The 20,209-nt window shown below is 49.6% G+C and overlaps 1 protein-coding gene across 2 annotated transcripts in view; it reads left to right on the plus strand.

The window, feature by feature from the left end:
• Positions 1-20,209, plus strand: part of PYGL (glycogen phosphorylase L) — a 62,521-nt gene that overhangs the window by 26,816 nt on the left and 15,496 nt on the right. For both annotated transcript variants that reach the window (XM_063118273.1, XM_063118272.1), the window contains exons 9-17: positions 2,725-2,868; positions 3,565-3,657; positions 7,810-7,956; positions 8,701-8,864; positions 12,043-12,157; positions 12,617-12,718; positions 13,856-14,003; positions 18,858-18,916; positions 20,058-20,199. In XM_063118273.1, the coding sequence (XP_062974343.1) occupies positions 2,725-2,868; positions 3,565-3,657; positions 7,810-7,956; positions 8,701-8,864; positions 12,043-12,157; positions 12,617-12,718; positions 13,856-14,003; positions 18,858-18,916; positions 20,058-20,199 (1,114 nt within the window). The remainder of the gene's footprint in view (positions 1-2,724; positions 2,869-3,564; positions 3,658-7,809; positions 7,957-8,700; positions 8,865-12,042; positions 12,158-12,616; positions 12,719-13,855; positions 14,004-18,857; positions 18,917-20,057; positions 20,200-20,209) is intronic.

Genomic DNA, 20,209 nt, shown 5'->3' on the forward strand with positions numbered 1-20,209 from the left:
CCATCCTCCCGAGGTTGGTAAAATGAGTACCCAGTTAGTTGGGGGAAAGGTAATAACGGCCGGGGAAGGCAACGGCAAACCACCCCGCTATAAGGCCTGCCAAGAAAACATCAGCGAAAGCAGGCGTCCCTCTAGGAGTCAGCAATGACTCAAGTGCTTGCACGAGGGGTTCCTTTCCTTTTTCCTACCATTGCTTGGGGATCCTTTTAAGAAGAGAAAGTTCATCATGAAATAGGCAGTGATGGTAGTTAATGGTCGGCCGCTGCATATGGTGTCCTGCCTCCCAGGTGTGCAGTGGGCCTTACTGGCTTAATCTTTGCCTTCGCGACGACCCATTTTAGAAATAGGAATGCAAGCAGAGATTAAATGATGTGCCCAAGAATGCTCGGAATGGGTCTGAGGGCTGCTGTGTCTAACCGTCATGACATCAGATGAGATTATAGACGCATAGAATTGTAGAGTTGGAAGGGGCCTATAAGGTCATTGAGTCCAACCCCCTGCTCAATGCAGGAATCCACCTTAAAGCATAACTGACAGATGTCAGTTGAATGCCTCCAGTGTGGGAGAGCCCACAACCTCCCTAGGTCATTGGTTCCAATGTTGTACTGCTCTAACGGTCAGGAAGTTTTTCCTGATGTCCAGCTGGAAACTGGCTTCCTTTAACTTGAGCCCGTTATTCCGTGTCCTGCACTCTGGGAGGATCAAGAAGAGATCCTGGCCCTCCTCTGTGTGACGGAGGTTCTTTTGCCTCCTGGGGTTTTGTTTCTGTGTGAGCACCACCCTCATCATTTCATGAGGTCTAGAAACGTAGTGCCTTCTATAACAGAAGGATGCGTTTTTTAAAAGACTCTCTGTGTGTATGTGTGTGTGAGTGTGTGTGTGTGTGATTGCCTACTACTTTCTCAGCCCATCCTGTTTGAGGCATTTGACCTTGTCTAATCTGTACTCTTGCAGCCTGCATACTTGGTGAGGAGAGTTCTCTGTAGATCTGTAATTTTAGTGCTGAGTGTGGCAGATTCGTTGGCCTTTCTTCCCACCCACTGACCCTCGTGTGTGGAAGTCCTTCGTGTTTCCCAGAAATCGTTTTTGTTTAAGCCTTGCTGCCAAGCAGTCTCCCTTAGTTTCTCTCTGGCCCAGTTCTTACCGACGGACTAAACCTGTTTACCCTGGAGGGGTAAGGGCCCGCATGAAGGAATGCTCCTCCAAACTTTAAAACAAATCCCTTCATGTAGAAAACCAGCATCTCAAGGAGCAGCGTTTTAACTTAACATGCACTGGCCCGCTTCTTTTCTAGTTGCAGGGAATTTTTGTTTGTAGAGAAGAGCATTCTGAAGTAGTACTGTCCCTGCCTGAGTTTGCTGCCTCTGTGAGAACGTGGCTAAATGTCCTTCCGTGCTTAAGTTTTCACACCCATGCCATTGCTTAGTTTAGTTGCTTTGATGGTAGAACAAATATCCAGTGGAAATAGTTCCAAACCTTCACGCACACCCCATGAATTTGGAATAGTCTGTCTAGCTTTCTGGGGCAGGGGAGGCTGGCAGAAGGTAATTTGCATTCATGTAAATTTCTGGTTGGGGGAGAAATCTGGATTTCATTTCTTGGACAAATGGGTTAACTTCAAAAGGGAGCACAGCAATTTCTTACCCTATGCTAGGCGTTTTTCCAGCCCAAGGGCCGAATTCAATTTTGGAGAAGCTCTTGTTTGGTGAGGGAGGGGCTTTATTCCAGTGGTGGGCGGAGCCAAAGGGGGTGGAGTCAAAGCACTAGTGTATTTTAGCTTCAAGCTCTTACTGCCAGTATCTCAGCCCTCCAGCTTTTCGAATGGAAGAAAAACTCCCCAAAAGTTGGGCAAACCACCCAACCACCAGCAGCTGGGAGAAGGGCGTGGTGGCCATCAGGGGGAGCCTCTGAGGGTTGCATTGGCCCCCCAGGAGTCATGGATTTGGCTCGCAGGCAGAAGGTTCCGTTTATTTTAAAAGGCTCTTACACAGTGCCGACCACATTTTGAAAGTTGGTACAGCTCCACCGGTTGGGTGCGTGTGATAGATTCCCGCCATGTCCTCACTAGTGCTCAAAGACAAACCTGCCTCAATTCAACGAATCTCCCACATTTCGAAATGGCCACCTTCTCTGTGAATCTCAGGTCCTTAAAATAATGTCTCCGTAAGATTTTAAGTCTGACGTTTTTGATTTTGTTTTGTTTTTTTGTAACCTGGCCTGCTTTGATGGCGTTTGGGCTTATGTTTTCAGTAGCTGTCGATTTCAGCTCTAGCTGTGTGCGTTTTCCCCCCTGCTCTCGAAACAAAAGTTGAAACTGCCTTTGGTGAAGCAGGATCTTGTGCGGTTGGTAGTTCGATTGGCCCATGGACCAGTTCAGGGGGTGTCAGAAGGGTGGGGGGGACCAAGACGGTCCCTCCATCCCACCCAGCCCTTGCTTGCTGATGCCAATAGACTTCTAACTGGCTGAAGGAAAGAGTCTTGTGCCTTTCCTGTAGAATGGGGCACAGAAACTCCTGTAAACAGGCAACACAATTCAGCCTATGTGTTTCTCTGAAGCCAACAGCAAGGGTTTGGCTGTGCCTAAAATGCTTCTCCCAGCCACCAGTTCGTCAGCCCCAGAGGCTGGGAGACGCCCCCTGGCCTGCTTCTCCCTGGCCCACGCGCGGCCTACGAGTCGCTTTGCTTCTCAGTGCTCCTGACCTGCCCCGACTCTCCGCCTTGCAGTTTTTCGAGGGCAAGGAGTTGCGCCTGAAGCAAGAATACTTCGTGGTGGCCGCCACCCTGCAAGACATCATCCGCCGGTTCAAAGCCTCTAAGTTCGGCAGCACCGAAAGTGTCCGGACAGCTTTTGATTCTTTCCCAGACCAGGTAATTGCTGGCTAGTGGCGCTGACACCCGAAATAGTGTCTCCTGGGAGGCTGGGTTTGGTTACGGGATCCATCTTGCCGCCTTCCCAAGCTGAGGACGGCCAGTGCACTGCTTTGGGGGAATAAGCTGAGTGCTAGTGCAGTTTTGCCATGAATCATAGAATCATAGAATAGCAGAGTTGGAAGGGGCCTACAAGGCCATCAAGTCCAAAGCCCTGCTCAATGCAGGAATCCACCCTAAAGCATCCCTGACAGGTGGTTGTCCAGCTGCCTCTTGAAGGCCTCTAGTGTGGGAGAGCCCACAACCTCCCTAGGGAACTGCTTCCATTGTCGTACTGCTCTAACAGTCAGGAAGTTTTTCCTGATGTCCAGCTGGAATCTGGCTTCCTTTAACTTGAGCCCGTTATTCCGTGTCCTGCACTCTGGTTCCAGCCCAGGACGTCTATTAGAGGGCTTTGCTCTGAAGCTTTAGGAATGGTTGCCTCTGAACAAAAGCAGAGAGCTTTCCCCACCCTGAGAACCACAGCCATTGCTTGTGCCTCATAGATTAGGGGACAGAATTCTTACTTGGTTAGGCATCGTTTTCCCCCAGGCGGACCGAAGTCCCATCTCTCAACCAGCCTGTTCCTGGCTCCAAATCACTCTTCCTGTTCTCTCTGCCTAACCGTTTTTCACCCCCTTCCTGCTGCTGTTTCAGGTTGCAATCCAGCTGAATGACACCCACCCCGCGATGGCTATTCCCGAACTGATGAGGGTGTTCTTGGATATCGAAAAGCTGCCGTGGGCCAAGGTTTGGAACCCGTTACCGGCTCTGTTTCCGGGGATCAGTGTTTCCAGTCCCCGGCTTTCCAGTGCTTTCATTTTGCTCACCAGCTGCCTCACTCTGCAGGATTTTTGTCTCTTCCACACGTTTTGGTCTCTTTGTCTGCGTTTGCTTCCTCTTTCCAATATACAAGCACATCCACATTTCATTTGCATGCAGTGGAAGTTTCAAATTCCCAAATTTTGGGGGACGCTGGTGATGGTGATATTAAGTGTGCCCCCACCCACCTCAGTCCCACCCCCATACTTGGATGCCTTTATTTCCTTGTCTTTCTCCCTGCATTTTGAGGAAACCAGGAGGAGGCAAATGAGACCCCTGAATACTTTGGTTTTCAAAGGCGGCCGGGGCAATAACAGTTATCTCTCTCCTCCAACATTATGTGAGGCCTGTATAGATCGAGCTATTTTGGAAGCTTGCAGGACTGTTGTATAATACCAACAACAACATCAAACAACCTATATCATACTATACATACTCACCCGAAATGATCTTGGAAAATGCAGATTATAAAATATACTGGGAAAGAACAATTCATACGATCAAGACAACACCTTGCAACCGACTAGATCTAACAGTTACAGGCATAAAAGAAAAAACCCACTTACCTCATTGACATAGCAATCTTTAATGACAAAAATGTTATAGGAAAGGAAGAGGAAAAGAGAGGAAAATATACACCAATGGCCATGGAAGTTAAAGTACTATGGCAACAGGAAAAGGTTACAGTTATTCCATTTGGCACATCAGTCACCGACATCACATCAAAAAACTATACGGAAAACCTACAGAAACTGGGCCTACCAAAATACATCCACACCAACATCCAGAAAGCAGTCATAATTAAAACATGTTCAATAGTCAGGAAATTCCTGAATCAGTAAAAGACAGCATGACTTGGCAAAGCCTGTCATGTCTGTCTAGAAAAAAACACCACGAGCAAGAAAAGAATTGATGATGATAATACATTTCTTATTAACAACACCAACAATTTGAAGGCGTCTGGATAAGGAAGAGAAGGGGAAATGGGTGTCCTTCTTGCATATCAGCAGCTGCATTTCTGTGAGAAGGTCCCATATTTTTGGCAGGCTCTTAACCTGTGCTTTCCTTGTGGAATGTCCTAGGCTCATTCTCTGGCATTTATCTTAAAAGAATCTCGGGTAGTGTACCAAGGAGAGAATCATAGAATCATAGAATAGCAGAGTTGGAAGGGGCCTACAAGGCCATCGAGTCCACCCCCCTGCTCAATGCAGGAATCCACCCTAAAGCATCCCTGACAGATGCTTGTCCAGCTGCCTCTTGAAGGCCTCTAGTGTGGGAGAGCCCACAACCTCCCTAGGTAACTGGTTCCATTGTGGTACTGCTCTAACAGTCAGGAAGTTTTTCCTGATGTCCAGCTAGAATCTGGCTTCCTTTAACTTGAGCCCGTTATTCCATGTCCTGCACTCTGGGAAGATCGAGAAGAGATCCTGGCCCTCCTCTGTGTGACAACCTTTTAAGTATTTGAAGGGTGCTATCATGTCTCCCTGCCCGAGATCCTCTGGAGCTCCCACCAGCTGGAGCAGCCTTCCCCAAAGTGGTACCCTCCACATAAGACGGAATACAACTCCCATCATTCCCAGCTGGCTGGCTATTTAGAAAGGACACCCCACCCACAGGCAGACTGAGTTGAGGCGTTTCACAATGGCACCACCTGCTGGTGACTGGTGTTTGGCATTGTTTAGGAATAAAATGTGTGTGTGCAGGTGCGAGAGAGTTTCTCAAATGTTGCGTTTTCATGTGGAAACGTAGACACACAGAGACTCCCATTCTGTATGTGGCTGTCCCAGAATTTGTCATGCCTGGATGTTAGTATTTGGAAAGATCTGAACTAAACCACTGCCTTTCGGTTTCTGGTGAGCCAGACTGGGGCGGACGGGCAGCTTTGCTCAAATTCTGGTAACAAAAGCGAGACCGTTTCTTCTGAAACCGGGGATAACCGCAAGAACTGCACTTGCACCCGGGGCCTTGAGTTGCTTCTGCTGGGTCCCCTTGGGATGCTGTACCAAAATCGGTTTGACTTCCACCTCTGTGGCCTGTGAAAGCCGGGGTTTCCAATGTCACTTCCTGCAGGGATCAATTTTGGGTTGTCAGGTCCCCAAGATAAACAGGAGGTACCTTGTGGGTCAGAGCTTGGAGGTTCCCTAGGAAATGTATCTGTGCCATTTTGAAGCCAGAAGTTTAAAAACACAAGTTGAGAGAAAAAACTGACCCAAAATTATACTTTCTAGAGGTCCCTTGGGGGGGGGGGAAATTTGAATATTTAAGCAGACGAGGCAGGGTGTAGCACCAGGCACCCTAAATTGACGTGATTGAGGGCAACGCCTCTGCTTTAGAGCAGAAGGGGGGATCTACACTACTTCTTTAAAGCGCTTTATAACAGTTTTGACAACTGTTGGGGCCCAGGACACACTGCATATACAGGTTTCAAAACGTTTCAAAGCGCTTTAAAAGCAGTAGTGTAGATCCCCCCAAGGTTAGGGTGAGCAGAAGGCAGATCTCCAGCTGTTTGGGACTTCAGTCCTCAAACACCCCTGCCAGCATGGCCAATGGTCATGGCTCTACCTCAGGGGCACTCCCTGCCACACTGCCCTCAAAAAGATTTTTAAAATGTTCCTGTTTATGAGGAAAATAACATCTGGAGCACTACAAAAGGCCAGAAAAGTAAAATCTGACTTGCAAACAAGCTAAAATTGGCATTTTGGGGACTCCTTAATGTTCTGGACACCATTTTTCCCATAACGTTTTTAATATACATACATTTGTAAATATCCATAGCAATGAATACACATGTAACGCATGTTATATGTGTGTGTGTATGTATATATAATGCAACTTATTAGCTATTATACCTAGGTCTCAACCAAAGCAGACCAGATACCCACACAAGTATCCATATGAAGGTGACGTCTATATGCCACCCATTCAAATGTACAACGCGTTGTAAGTCCCTCAAATCATTGCATTATAGCAGGTGAATGTTTATCTTTCCAGTGTCGTAATATCAATCTTTTAGCTGTCAAAAAGGTGGAGGGGTTCCATTTATGCTGACCATTTGTTAACGTCCATGGTGAACAATTTAAAAGTGCAGGAACATCCGTGAATGTTAAAGACTATTCCAGTACAAAATTTACCTGTGTAAATAACCTCCTCCCCAAAAGAAGCAACTCGTGGTCATTGACAAAACATACGTTTAAAAGAGGCTAATTAGCTGAATTAGACATTCCGTTATTAAAGAGACATTGCAGTGTTCAAGAGTCACGGAATGTTTTTGCTGGATATAGATAGAATCATAGAATCATAGACTCATAGAATAGCAGAGTTGGAAGGGACCTACAAGGCCATCGAGTCCAACCCCCTGCTCAATGCAGGAATCCACCCTAAAGCATCCCTGACAGATGCTTGTCCAGCTGCCTCTTGAAGGCCTCTAGTGTGGGAGAGCCCACAACCTCCCTAGGTAACTGATTCCATTGTGGTACTGCTCTAACAGTCAGGAAGTTTTCCTGATGTCCAGCCGGACTCTGGCTTCCTGTAACTTGAGCCCATTATTCCATGTCCTGCACTCTGGGAGGATCAAGAATTGATCCTGGCCCTTATTGACACGTCAGGTAGGCGCGGAAGTAGCGATCCACTGATTAGGCAGAATGGGACAATGCAGTTCCCCTTTCCATTCCTGCATAAAGCCCTGTGTATCCCGTTTCTTCACCAGTAGCAAGTATTTATAGACCTGGATCGTGGGTTGCTTTGCCTGACCAGCCTCAGTAAGGGCTTCCCATCATGATGGAAACACTGAGGCTATAAAAGTGGCCAGGCTAAATCTACATACTAACAAATGCTGCAATTGCAAGTATTTGTTAGATTTTGCTACGTTCATTGTTCGGGAGACAGTGGCCCAGGGAGAGGGTGGGGGGTGTCTGGGGATAGAAATCCCCCCCCCGGACCTCCTGACATTGCCCACCCCTGCCCCACCTGGGGCCTTCAACGTGAAAGGGATGTGCGTTCCCACTGAGCCCTGGACTTCATCGCCCTGCCTCTGCGTCCTCTGATTCACTTGCCCTAACTCTCTTCCCCTGCACCTCCCAGGCCTGGGACATCACCACTCGGACCTTCGCCTACACGAACCACACGGTTCTCCCTGAAGCTCTTGAGCGCTGGCCAGTGGAGCTGGTGGAGAAGCTGTTGCCAAGGCACCTTCAGATCATCTACGAAATCAACCAGCGGCACCTGGATGTAAGTCGGGCTGTGCAGCGTTCTCTCCCTCTGTCTGGTCTTACGTCCAAACCCTGCCTTTTTGGTGGGGTAGAAATAATTTCCCGAACAACCATTTGATTGTACACATTTTTTAATGGTTTGCCCCACTTATTATTTTTATTTATTTATTTAGCACCATCAGTGTACATGGTGCTGTACATAGTAAAACAATAAAATAGCAAGGCCCTGCCACATTGGCTTGTATTCTAATAAAATTGGGAATGATTGTATCACTTACCAGAGATCTCACTGACACTCTTAGTGGATGCCGTTTTTTAATCTTTTCGTTATCCGCAGGGTGCCCAGGTGAGGCCAGGAAAGGTTTGCCCACGCACGGATTTGGCTTCAACTGTCATTTTGTAACCAATGAAATCTGAAGCCAACTCTGAGCCAACCTGAAGCCAACTCTGAGGGAGGGTAATGTCTCCTGCCCTCACTCTAGTACAACCTTGCCCAGCCTGGTGCCCTCCAGATGTGTTGGACTGCAACTCCCAGAATCCCCCAGCCAGCATGCTGGTCGAGGGATGCTGGGAGTTGTAGTCAAACACATCTGGAGGGCACCAGGCTGGGCAAAGGTGCTCTAGTATCAGGTGTGTTAACTCTTTGCCAGATGTTGCCCTGTTGTGCGGAGACGCCTCTGGCACGCATTCCTGACCTTCTCTGGCATTCTTCCAAATGGAGCATGTAACTGACGGGTCTTTTCCACTCTCGCCACGCGCTCAGAGAGTCTCGGCGCTGTTTCCGAAGGATCTCGACCGCCTCCGGCGCATGTCCCTGATCGAAGAGGAAGGGGTCAAGCGCATCAACATGGCGCACCTTTGCATCGTCGGCTCGCACGCCGTGAACGGGGTTGCCAAGATCCACTCGGATATCGTCAAATCTCAAGTGTGAGTAGTGGTGTGTGTTTTTCTCCGCGCGCAAGGGGGTGGGAATGTAGCTGGTCAAAATTGCGGTCTTGGGCTCTTGATTCGGGTTTCGTAGCTGGGGCTGACCTCCAGATGGCCTTGAGTATGTGGCGTCTCTCTCTGTTTGCAGCAACTTCTTTCTTTTTATTTATTTATTGTGATTGCTTATATGATATCTTTCAGGATACAAACGGGCTCAAGTTAAAGGAAGCCAGATTCCAGCTGGACATCAGGAAAAACTTCCTGACTGTTAGAGGAGTACGACAATGGGACCAGTTACCTAGGGAGGTTGCGGGCTCTCCCACCCTAGAGGCCTTCAAGAGGCAGCTGGACAACCATCTGTCAGGGATGCTTTAGGGTGGATTCCTGCATTGAGCAGGGGGTTGGACTTGATGGCCTTGTGGGCCCCTTCCAGCTCTGCTATTCTATGATTCTATGAAAATGACTTACTTAATAAACAATATTAGCAAATTAAAAATAGCACCATGTCCTGCTTTGCTGGTCCCTGGTTGACAGCTGGTTGGCCACTGTGTAAGCAGAATGCCTGACTAGGTGGACCCTTGGTCTGATCCAGCATTAGGGCTCTTCTGATGTTCTTAAGTTAACAACATCAGGATCCTTCCCTCAGGGCAGCTGGTGGAACATGGGCCTGGGGAGGGAGAGTCTAGTTCATAGGATCATAGAATCGTAGAGTTGGAAGGGGCCTACAAGGCCATCGAGTCCAACCCCCTGCTCAATGCAGGAATCCACCCTAAAGCATCCCTGACAGAGGGTTGTCCAGCTGCCTCTTGAAGGCCTCTAGTGTGGGAGAGCCCACAACCTCCCTAGGCAATTGATTCCATTGTCATACTGCTCTAACAGTTTTTCCTGATGTCCAGCCGGAATCTGGCATCCTTTAACTTGAGCCCGTTATTCCGTGTCCTGCACTCTGGGAGGATCGAGAAGAGATCCTGGCCCTCCTCTGTGTGACAACCTTTCAAGTATTTGAAGAGTGCTATCATGTCTCCCCTCAATCTTCTCTTCTCCAGGTTAAACATGCCCACCCAGTTCTTTCAGTCTCTCTTCGTAGGGCTTTGTTACCAGACCCCAGATCATCCTGGCTGCCCTCCTCTGAACACGCTCCAGCTTGTCTGTGCCGTTCTTGAATTATGGAAGAGTAGAAGGAGCCCAGCATCAGCTTCATGTACCTCCCTCTTTCTCTCCTGGAATTCTTCCCACAGGGCTCTTGAGAGTAGCTTCTTGTCTGGGAGGAATTGCTCCTTCGCTGTGCCTTGATTGATACAGTTAATACTGTTTCTGCTGCCATTTTCAGCTTGGCAGCACCGTGCAAAATGCGCCCTCTCTCCCCGATTTCAGTTTGTTTGTATTTTGGAGGAACTTTTTAATTTAATATTACATTTATATCCGCCTTTGTCCTTCCAAGCAACTCAAGGCAGCTTGTATAATCCTCCCCCTCCATTTTATCCTCATGACAACCCTGTGAGGTAGGCCAGGCTGAGAGGCCCAAAGTCACCCAGTGAGTTTCATGTCCAATCGGGGATTAGAACCCAGGTCTCCTGAGTCCCAGTCCAATGCTCTAACCACTACACCGCACTACCTCTCTGTAACCACTACACTAGCTCCTGCAATAGTCACGTATATAGTACAGGGGTGTGTGTGTGTGTGTGTGTGTGTGTGTGTGTGTGTATAGCACCCTTCCTCAACATGGTGCCCTCCAGATGTCTTGGACTACATCTCCCAGCAGTCTTAGCCATACTGGCTGGGGCTGAAAGCAATTGAAGTCCAAAATATCTGCGTGCCACCTAGATATTGTGCACCAAACTTGCACCATCTTCCACCCCTCTATTTATTTATTTTTATTTATTTATTTATTCCCTTTTTATACCGCCCAATAGCCGAAGCGCTCTGGGCGGCTCACAAAAATTAAAACCATCATAAAACAACCAACAGGTTAAAAACACAAATACAAAATGCAGTATAAAAAGCACAACCAGGATAAAGCAACGCAGCAAAATTGATATAAAGTTAAAATACAGAGTTAAAACAGTATAATTTAAATTTAAGTTAAAATTAAGTGTTAAAATGCTGAGTGAATAAAAAGGTCTTCAGCTGGCGATGAAAGGAGTACAATGTAGGCGCCAGGCGGACCTCTCTGGGGAGCTCGTTCCACAACCGGGGTGCCACAGTGGAGAAAGCCCTCCTCTATGACTACATCCGTGGGCAAACAGGTGATCCACACAACCCTGCTCAGATGACATGCTAAGCCCTGGTGGTTAAGCATTTTGAGCTAAACATTATGGCTTAACGTGTCGTGTGAACCATTCCTAACCATGGTGGCTACATAACCAGAGTTTAAATACACTCACTAACCATCTGTTGCAAAATGGGTAGTGGCCTAACCATGGCTTTTAGCATGCTGTCTGAACAGTCCCACAGGGATGGCCAGGGAGAATTCTTGTGCTACACATATGACGGATTGTTTTAATTGCTTCCCACATTGCCTACATGAAATCTAAAGCATGATAGCACTTTTCAAGGACTTGAAAGGTTGCCACACAGAGGAGGGCCAGGATCTCTTCTCGATCCTCCCAGAGTGCAGGACACGGAATAACAGGCTCAAGTTAAAGGAAGCCAGATTCCAGCTGGACATCAGGAAAAACTTCCTGACTGTTAGAGCAGTACGACAATGGAATCATTTACCTAGGGAGGTTGTGGGCTCTCCCACACTAGAGGCCTTCAAGAGGCAGATGGTCAACTCTCTGTCAAGGATGCTTTAAGGTGCATTGAGCAGGGGGTTGGACTGGATGACCTTAGAGGCCCCTTCCAACTCTACTATTCTAGGATTCTAGGATTCTATAAGGGAGGTGGTGGGCTCTCCCACACTAGAGGCCTTCAAGAGGCAGCTGGTCATCTGTCAGGGATGCTTTAGAGTGGATTCCTGCATTGAACAGGGGGTTGGACTGGATGGCCTTGTAGGCCCCTTCCAACTCTGCTATTCTAGGATTCTATGTTTGGCAAAATATACCTTTGCAAAGCATGTGAGTTCTGGGTGAGTGTGGGTTGGGAAGTCAGTGCAGCCTGTGGAAAGCCGTTTGTATCAGCTTTCCCTAGCCAAGAACTCTCGACATGAGCTGTGAACTTGGACGTGCTTCTTATGCAGGTTCAAGGACTTTGCAGAGTTGGAGCCGGAGAAGTTCCAGAATAAAACCAACGGCATCACTCCCCGGCGCTGGCTCCTGCTTTGCAACCCGGGACTTGCCGAGTTAATTGCAGAGGTAAGAGGTGGCCGGCGGGTCTCTCTGTCTTGCAAAACAGTTCCCACTCGTAAGTGGTTTAGGGGAAATCACACTGCTTGTTTTTAAGATAAATTGTGCCCTGATGTGATGGAGGCAATAAGTTAGAGAGCCTCCCATCTCTCGGAGATTGGGGATCATTACGTGTGCTGTTGGATTCTCCTACTGTTGCCTCTGGTTAAATAGGTTCGTGGGTGCACTTCAAGAACCTGCAGCACCTGCTTGACAAAAGGCAACAGTGGCCGTGGAAGGGGATACCTCCCTTAAACCACTTTTTGACTCTTTTCAACAGAAGATTCTCTGTGTCCAGCCCCCAAAAGACCTTTTAAAAGGCTGATGTAAAGCCATTGCTTAGGAGAGGGCGGAAGAAGGGGGTCTAACAGTGAGGGCTGCATATCTTGAAGGTGCTGGATCGGTCCCACCTCTGCCTTCCTTCTGCAGAAAATCGGGGAGGAGTACGTGAAAGACCTGAGCCAGCTGACCAAGCTGCACCGGTTTGTGAACGACGAGATTTTCATCCGGGAAGTGGCCAAAGTGAAGCAGGTAAGCGGAAGGAGGGGAGGCTATGTGCGGGCTGGGGATGATGGGACTTGCAGCCCAACACATCTGGAGCAATACTACAAACGAGAAGGATATTGGAATTGTTGTAGATCGCAAGCTGAATATGAGCCAACAGTGCGATGTGGCTGCAAGAAAGGCAAATGCTATTTTGGGCTGCATTAATAGAAGTATAGCTTCCAATCACGGGAGGTACTGGTTCCTCTCTATTCGGCCCTGGTTAGGCCTCATCTAGAGTATTGCGTCCAGTTCTGGGCTCCACAATTCAAGAAGGACGCAGACAAGCTGGAGCGTGTTCTGAGGAGGGCAACCAGGGTGATCAGGGGTCTGGAAACAAAGCCCTGTGAAGAGAGACTTAAACAACTGGGCATGTTTAGCCTGGAGAAGAGAAGATTGAGGGGAGACATGATAGCACTCTTCAAATACTTGAAAGGTTGTCCCACAGAGGAGGGCCAGGATCTCTTCTCGATCCTCCAAGAGTGCAGGACACGGAATAACGGGCTCAAGTGACAGGAAGCCAGATTCCAGCTGGACATCAGGAAAAACTTCCTGACTGTTAGAGCAGTATGACAATGGAACCAGTTACCTAGGGAGGTTGTGGGCTCTCCCACCCTAGAGGCCTTCAAGAGGCAGCTGGACAACCATCTGTCAGGGATGCTTTAGGGCGGAGTCCTGCATTGAGCAGGGGGTTGGACTCGATGGCCTTGTAGGCCCCTTCCAACTCTGCTATTCTATGATTCTATGATTCTATGCCAGGGTAGGGAAGGACGATGCAGAATACTCTGTCCTGGACCCTCTGAGCTGCTTTCTGCCTTGTTATAAAAGCGGTCCTACCAACCGTGGTGCTAAATGAAGATTCTGGGCATTTTATAGTAGAGGGCAGGCCGCCTGCTCGCCTCCAGATGTTTTTAGACTGCAGCTCCCATGAGCCCCAGCCAGCATTGCCTGTGGTTAGGGATTATGGGAGTTGTAGTCCAAAACAACTGGGGGCACCAGGTTGCCTCCCCGTTTTATTGATATCCCACCTTTCCTGCATCACGGGACTCCAGGCGACTTCCCAGGCCGTCTCCCCCCCAGGCACTGCTGCTGCTTTAGCGATCACGTCTCCATCTCCTCTCCCAGGAAAACAAAGTCAAGTTTGCCCAGTTCCTGGAGAAAGAATACAAGGTGAAGATCAATCCGTCTTCCATGTTCGACGTGCAGGTCAAGAGAATCCATGAGTACAAGCGGCAGCTCATGAACTGCCTACACATCGTCACCATGTACAACCGTGAGTAACTGCTGAGTATGCCTGGACACCCCAAGCCGGTGGCGGAGCGTGTGTGGTCCCCCAGACGTGGACGGAGCACAATGCCCATCAGGCCTTGGGCCGCTGCACCGTCTGCAAAAGCAGGGCAAGCTCTGTCCAAGGCTGGGGCGGCGTGGGAAGAGGCATGGTGGGCGACTCTCCCCTGTTTGTGGGAAACCCAACTTAATTCCAGAGGGGGCCCGGGCCTGGCGGCTTTGGGCCTTAGCATGCGCCTGGAGACGACGTCATTGGGTGTCCTGCTGGGCCCAGAGTCCTCTGGGAAGGTGCTGCAGGCCTCTATGAATGCTGATCAAATTTGCAGATGACACAAAATTGGGTGGGATAGCTAATACCCTGGAAGACAGAAACAAACTTCAAAGGGATCTTGATAGGCTGGAGCGCTGGGCTGAAAACAACAGGATTAAATTTAATAGGGATAAATGCCAAGTTCTACATCTAGGAAATAGGAACCAAATGCACAGTTACAAGATGGGGGACACTTGGCTCAGCAATACTACAAACGAGAAGGATCTTGGAATTGTAGATCACAAGCTGAATATGAGCCAACAGTGCGATATGGCTGCAAGAAAGGCCAATGCTATTTTGGGCTGCATTAATAGAAGTATAGCTTCCAAATCACGGGAGGTACTGGTTCCTCTCTATTCGGCCCTGGTTAGGCCTCATCTAGAGTATTGCGTCCAGTTCTGGGCTCCACAATTCAAGAAGGACGCAGACAAGCTGGAGTGTGTTCAGAGGAGGGCAACCAGGATGATCAGGGGTCTGGAAACAAAGCCCTATGAAGAGAGACTGAAAGAACTGGGCCTGTTTAGCCTGGAGAAGAGAGGATTGAGGGGAGACATGATAGCACTCTTCAAATACTTAAAAGGTTGTCACACAGAGGAGGGCCAGGATCTCTTCTCGATCCTCCCAGAGTGCAGGACACGGAATAACAGGCTGAAGTTAAAGGAAGCCAGATTCTAGCTGGACATCAGGAAAAACTTCCTCACTGTTAGAGCAGTACGACAATGGAACCAGTTACCTAGGGAGGTTGTGGGCTCTCCCACACTGAAGGCCTTCAAGAGGCAGCTGGACAACCCTCTGTCAGGGATGCTTTCGGGTGGATTCCTGCATTGAGCAGGGGGGTGGACTGGATGGCCTTAGAGGACCCTTCCAACTCTGCTATTCTATGATTCTATGATTCTTTTGGGCCCTCTTTCAAAACTGGGATTCCAATGTGCCCAACCTAGTAGTAGCAATAATAATAATAATAATAATAATAATAATAATAATAATAATAATAATAATGTAATTAATAATAAGTTATTTCTTACCCGCCTCTCCATTCTGATCGTGGCGGGGAACAACAATAAATATAAAATACTGATTAAAAACATAGTATGCATTGTTAAAACTGTCCGGGAAAGCTGCGAAAGGCCGACTATAAACAAACAGCTAAGGAGTTGTCAGAGATAAGGACAGTGTCCAGGAAATCTGCCAACTTTATTGCAACAACCAAGTAATTAGGGCTAGGCAGATAATAATCAAAGTTACAGGCAGAATTCAGTCTCTTCGGAAGCGGCCAAATGCAGGCAAGGGGACACACAAAGAATAGTCCAGGTCACAGAGCTAATAGACAAGGCTTACAGCAGGCAGGGTGGTCCAGAGCCAGTCCGTGGTCAAACAGGATTAGCAGGCAGCGTTGTCAGGAACAGGTCCGTGGCCAAACAGGATTAGCAGGCAGCGTGGTCCAGAGCCGGTCCGTGGTCAAACAGGATTAGCAGGCAGCGTGGTCAGGCACAGGTCCGTGGCCAAACAGGATTAGCAGGCAGCGTGGTCCAGAGCCGGTCCGTGGTCAAACAGGATTAGCAGGCAGCGTGGTCCAGAGCCAGTCCGTGGTCAAACAGGATTAGCAGGCAGCGTTGTCAGGAACAAGTCCGTGGCCAAACAGGATTAGCAGGCAGCGTGGTCCAGAGCCGGTCCGTGGTCAAACAGGATTAGCAGGCAGCGTGGTCAGGGACAGGTCCGTGGCCAAACAGGATTAGCAGGCAGCGTGGTCCAGAGCCGGTCCGTGGTCAAACAGGATTAGCAGGCAGCGTGGTCAGGAACAGGTCCGTGGCCAAACAGGATTAGCAGGCAGCGTGGTCCAGAGCCGGTCCGTGGTCAAACAGGATTAGCAGGCAGCGTTGTCAGGAACAGGTCCGTGGCCAAACAGGATTAGCAGGCAGCGTGGTCCAGAGCCAGTCCGTGGTCAAACAGGATTAGCAGGCAACAAGGCTGAGCAGTCACAGGCAACAAACACCGGAGCTTTCACCAGGGAAATCAGATAACCTCTGACAAACGCTCCCCAGCTCCCTGAGGCATATATGATGCAAGTCACTGCTGCCCCTAGGTGCTGCTTGATGGCTTGGCGTTTCAGATAAAGTCTCTGGGAGCGGCGTCTGGCTTCCTTTCCTGCTCTCTGCTGGCTGAAAGGCAGAACGGGGACGTTTGGTTCTTCCCCCTCTTGGCTCCTTAGGTTGGCAGGACCCCCTCCTGGCACAGGTTCCACCCCCCTTGAGCTGGACTCTTCAGCAACGGCTCTGGGTTCCTCCATGTCCTCCTCCCCTGACCCCATACCTACACCGGGTATGACAAAAACACCCTAAAAAGACATCCTACAAAGTTTCCAGTTCCCCTCCCTGCCCAGCCCCAAATCCAGCCCTGAAAGATTGACTGAGGCTGTGTGCAAGGGGGGGGGGGGGGGCAGAAGGGTTCTCCGGCAGAGGAGGCACAAGGAAAGCAGCGTCAGGCTGGGGTCGCTCGTGAAGGAGCGGTGCTGAAATCGTGGGCCTGTTAGATCAATGTTCTTCACCCAGGGACAAGATCCAATCAGCCCCTAAGCACGACTCCACACTTCCAGCGACAGCGGGTTCAAAAGCGCTTCATTGATTAGTAATCGAGGTCTGGTCTCTTGAAGGCGAGCAGTCAGACAGAGAATAGGGAATTCAGCACAGCACTTGAAGCTTGAAAGGGGCAGTGCCCAGTAGCAGCATGAGCCAATCAGAATGTAACACTGGAGCATAGCTAATTTATGTTAAACAATCCCCTTTGCTCTACTCTAAGCAAAGTTACTGTAAGCTAACTTTTACACTGGAGCCGAGGCTCTCTGTTTTCATTAGATAAGACAGACACAAGGAGACGCTCTCGCGTACGTGACACTTCGCTTGCTGTATAATGGCTACTTCATAGCTTCCTTTAGAAAATGGAGGCACCTATGCTAACAGGCCCGGCGCAGAACCTCAGGCCCACAAGCCAAAGCCGGGCCTCTGAGGTTCTCTAGGTGGCCACGCATCCTTCTCCCCCTTTCACTCGGGGGTCTCCCGGCTTTTTCTCATGTATTCCCCTGTTCTAAAAGGTTGGGACATCTCTGCTACGGGCTTAGTTACTAGCTGCATGAGCTTGGAGCAAAATGACGCTGGCATGTTTTGGTGCTTGGTTCCGAGGGCCTTTTGCCTGAGGCCCCTCCCTCCACTGGAACGTGGCCCCCCAAAACTTCTCCGGAATGGAATTCGGGCCCTCGGGTTGGAAACGGTTCTGTGCCCAGGCCAGGTGTCAAGGGTCGGCGTGGTGGGACCCGTGCTGAGGGCCCACAGCCGGCAGGGTCCCACTGACGAGCGCCCCCTGGAGTTGCTCTTCCTCCTCACCATGGCGACCTGCTTGCTCAGCTGCCTCTAGGCAAGGGCCTGGTGAGAAGGAGCTGCAGGAGACACCACGGCCTCCTGGCTCCCTGCCTGTGTGGCAAGCAAGTAATCGCAAGGATAAGGAAGAGGGGGGATGAAGAGCAAAAGCAGCTGCTGAAAAGGGCGGCGAAAAGGTAGACTCACTGGGACTGTTCAGAAGGCACCCTAAACCATGGCTTTAACCATGGTGGTTATGCCAGAAAGCCAGGCTGTGTTCAGAAGACACCTTAAACCATGGCTTTAACCATCATGGTTAAGCCAGAAAGCCAGGCTGTGTTCAGAAGGCACCCTAAACCATGGCTTTAACCATGGTGGTTATGCCAGAAAGCCGGGCTGTGTTCAGAAGACACCTTAAACCATGGCTTTAACCATCGTGGTTAAGCCAGAAAGCCAGGCTGTGTTCAGAAGACACCTTAAACCATGGCTTTAACCATGGTGGTTGAGCCAGAAAGCCGGGCTGTGTTCAGAAGGCACCTTAAACCATGGCTTTAACCATGGTGGTTGAGCCAGAAAGCCGGGCTGTGTTCAGAAGACACCTTAAACCATGGCTTTAACCATGGTGGTTAAGCCAGAAAGCCGAGCTTTGTTCAGAAGACACCTTAAACCATGGTTTTAACCATGGTTGGTTAAGCCAGAAAGCCGGTCTGTGTTCAGAAGACACCATGGCTTTAACCATGGTGGTTAAGCCAGAAAGCCGGGCTGTGTTCAGAAGACACCTTAAACCATGGCTTTAACTACGCTGAATAAGGCTTTTTCTTTATTCACCATGGTTAAAGCCGTGGTTTAAGGTGTCTTCCGAACACAGACCGGCTTTCTGTGGTTAAAGCCATGGTTTAAGGTGTCTTCTAAATGGGGCCAGCCAATGAGGGAAGGGGGTCCTCAGAGGAGGTCTTGCCCAAAGACTCCCACACCTGGAGCTGGCACCATCCCACCCTTGGCCTGGAAGGAGGGAGGAGAAGGTGGAGGCATTTCCTGGAAGGCAAAGGGAAATGAGGAGTAGAAGAGAGTGAAGAGCAGGGGCCGTGCCTTGGTATTGCAGCGAGCGGTGCACCTGGACGCCGAGGGCTGACGTGTCTGGGTCAAAGATGATGGCCTGCTGCTTCTTTCTCCTCTGCAGGCATCAAGCGAGACCCCATGAAGCTGTTTGTCCCCAGGACAGTGATAATTGGAGGCAAGGTGAGCGGCCCGTTCTTTGCACCTGGGATCTTCGGCACCATCGCTGGCGGTGATGCTGAGATGGCACCTTTGCGCTTGCCCTTGGGAGATCTTCCTTCTGTGGATTTGCCTAAACCCCTTTTCAAGATACCTCAGCCAGTGGTCATGGCCACCTCGGGTCATGTCACGGGCCGTGTGTCTGTCCTGAATCTCTTGCCCACCCGCTTCTTTGGATGACAGACTTCTAGGGTTAAGAGACAGTGGACCCATTCGGAAGGCACCTTAAACCATGGCTTTAACCATCGTGGTTAAGCCAGAAAGCCAAGCTGTGTTCAGAAGACACTTTAAACCACAGCTTTAACCATGGTGGTTAAGCCAGAAAGCTGAGCTGTGTTCAGAAGACATTTTAAACCACAGCTTTAACCATGGTGGTTAAGCCAGAAAGCTGAGCTGTATTCAGAAGACACCTTAAACCAGGGCTTTCACCATAGTGGTTAAGCCAGAAAGCCAAGCTGCGTTCAGAAGACACCTTAAACCATGGCTTTAACCATGGTGGTTAAGCCAGAAAGCCAGGCCTTGTTCAGAAGACACCTTAAACCACGGCTTTAACCATGGCGGTTAAGCCAGAAAGCCGAGCTGTGTTCAGAAGACACCTTAAACCATGCCTTTAACTATCGTGGTTAAGCCAGAAAGCCAAGCTGTGTTCAGAAGGCACCTTAAACCACGGCTTTAACTACAGTGAATAAAGCTAAAAGCCTTGTTCACCATGGTTAAAAGCTGTGGTTTAAGGTGTCTCCTGAACACAGCTTGGCTTTCTAGCTTAACCACCATGGTTAAAGCCATGGTTTAAGGTGTCTTCTGAACAGGGCCATTGGAGGTGGGGGGGGGGAGGCAGAGAGAGAGAAATGCATCCCTCTATCTGCTTTCCCCGCACCATGTATATGATGCTCCGTTCAGTGGTCAGGCATAACAGCAGGTATTCCTCTGTCCAGGGCTGGGGAGGGCAGGGCCCGCCGTGGGCCTGGGGGAAGAAGCCTCCATGGTCCAAGTGAGGCCCCAGAGACTGAACGTTTCCCGCGCCTGTTCTGGGGTGGTGGTGGAGGAATTGGGGAGTTCAGTCCAATGGCCACTCCTTAGCCCTCGCATTGTGCCTTCCTCGTAGGCTGCTCCTGGCTATCACATGGCTAAAATGATCATCAAGCTGATCACCTCCGTGGGCCACGTGGTGAATAACGACCCCGTGGTCGGGAACAAGCTGAAGGTCATCTTCCTGGAGAACTACAGGGTCTCCCTGGCCGAAAAGGGTAAGGCCGG

This window comes from Elgaria multicarinata, chromosome 2 (assembly GCF_023053635.1).
Source record: "Elgaria multicarinata webbii isolate HBS135686 ecotype San Diego chromosome 2, rElgMul1.1.pri, whole genome shotgun sequence".
Classification (NCBI taxonomy): Eukaryota; Metazoa; Chordata; class Lepidosauria; order Squamata; family Anguidae; genus Elgaria; species Elgaria multicarinata.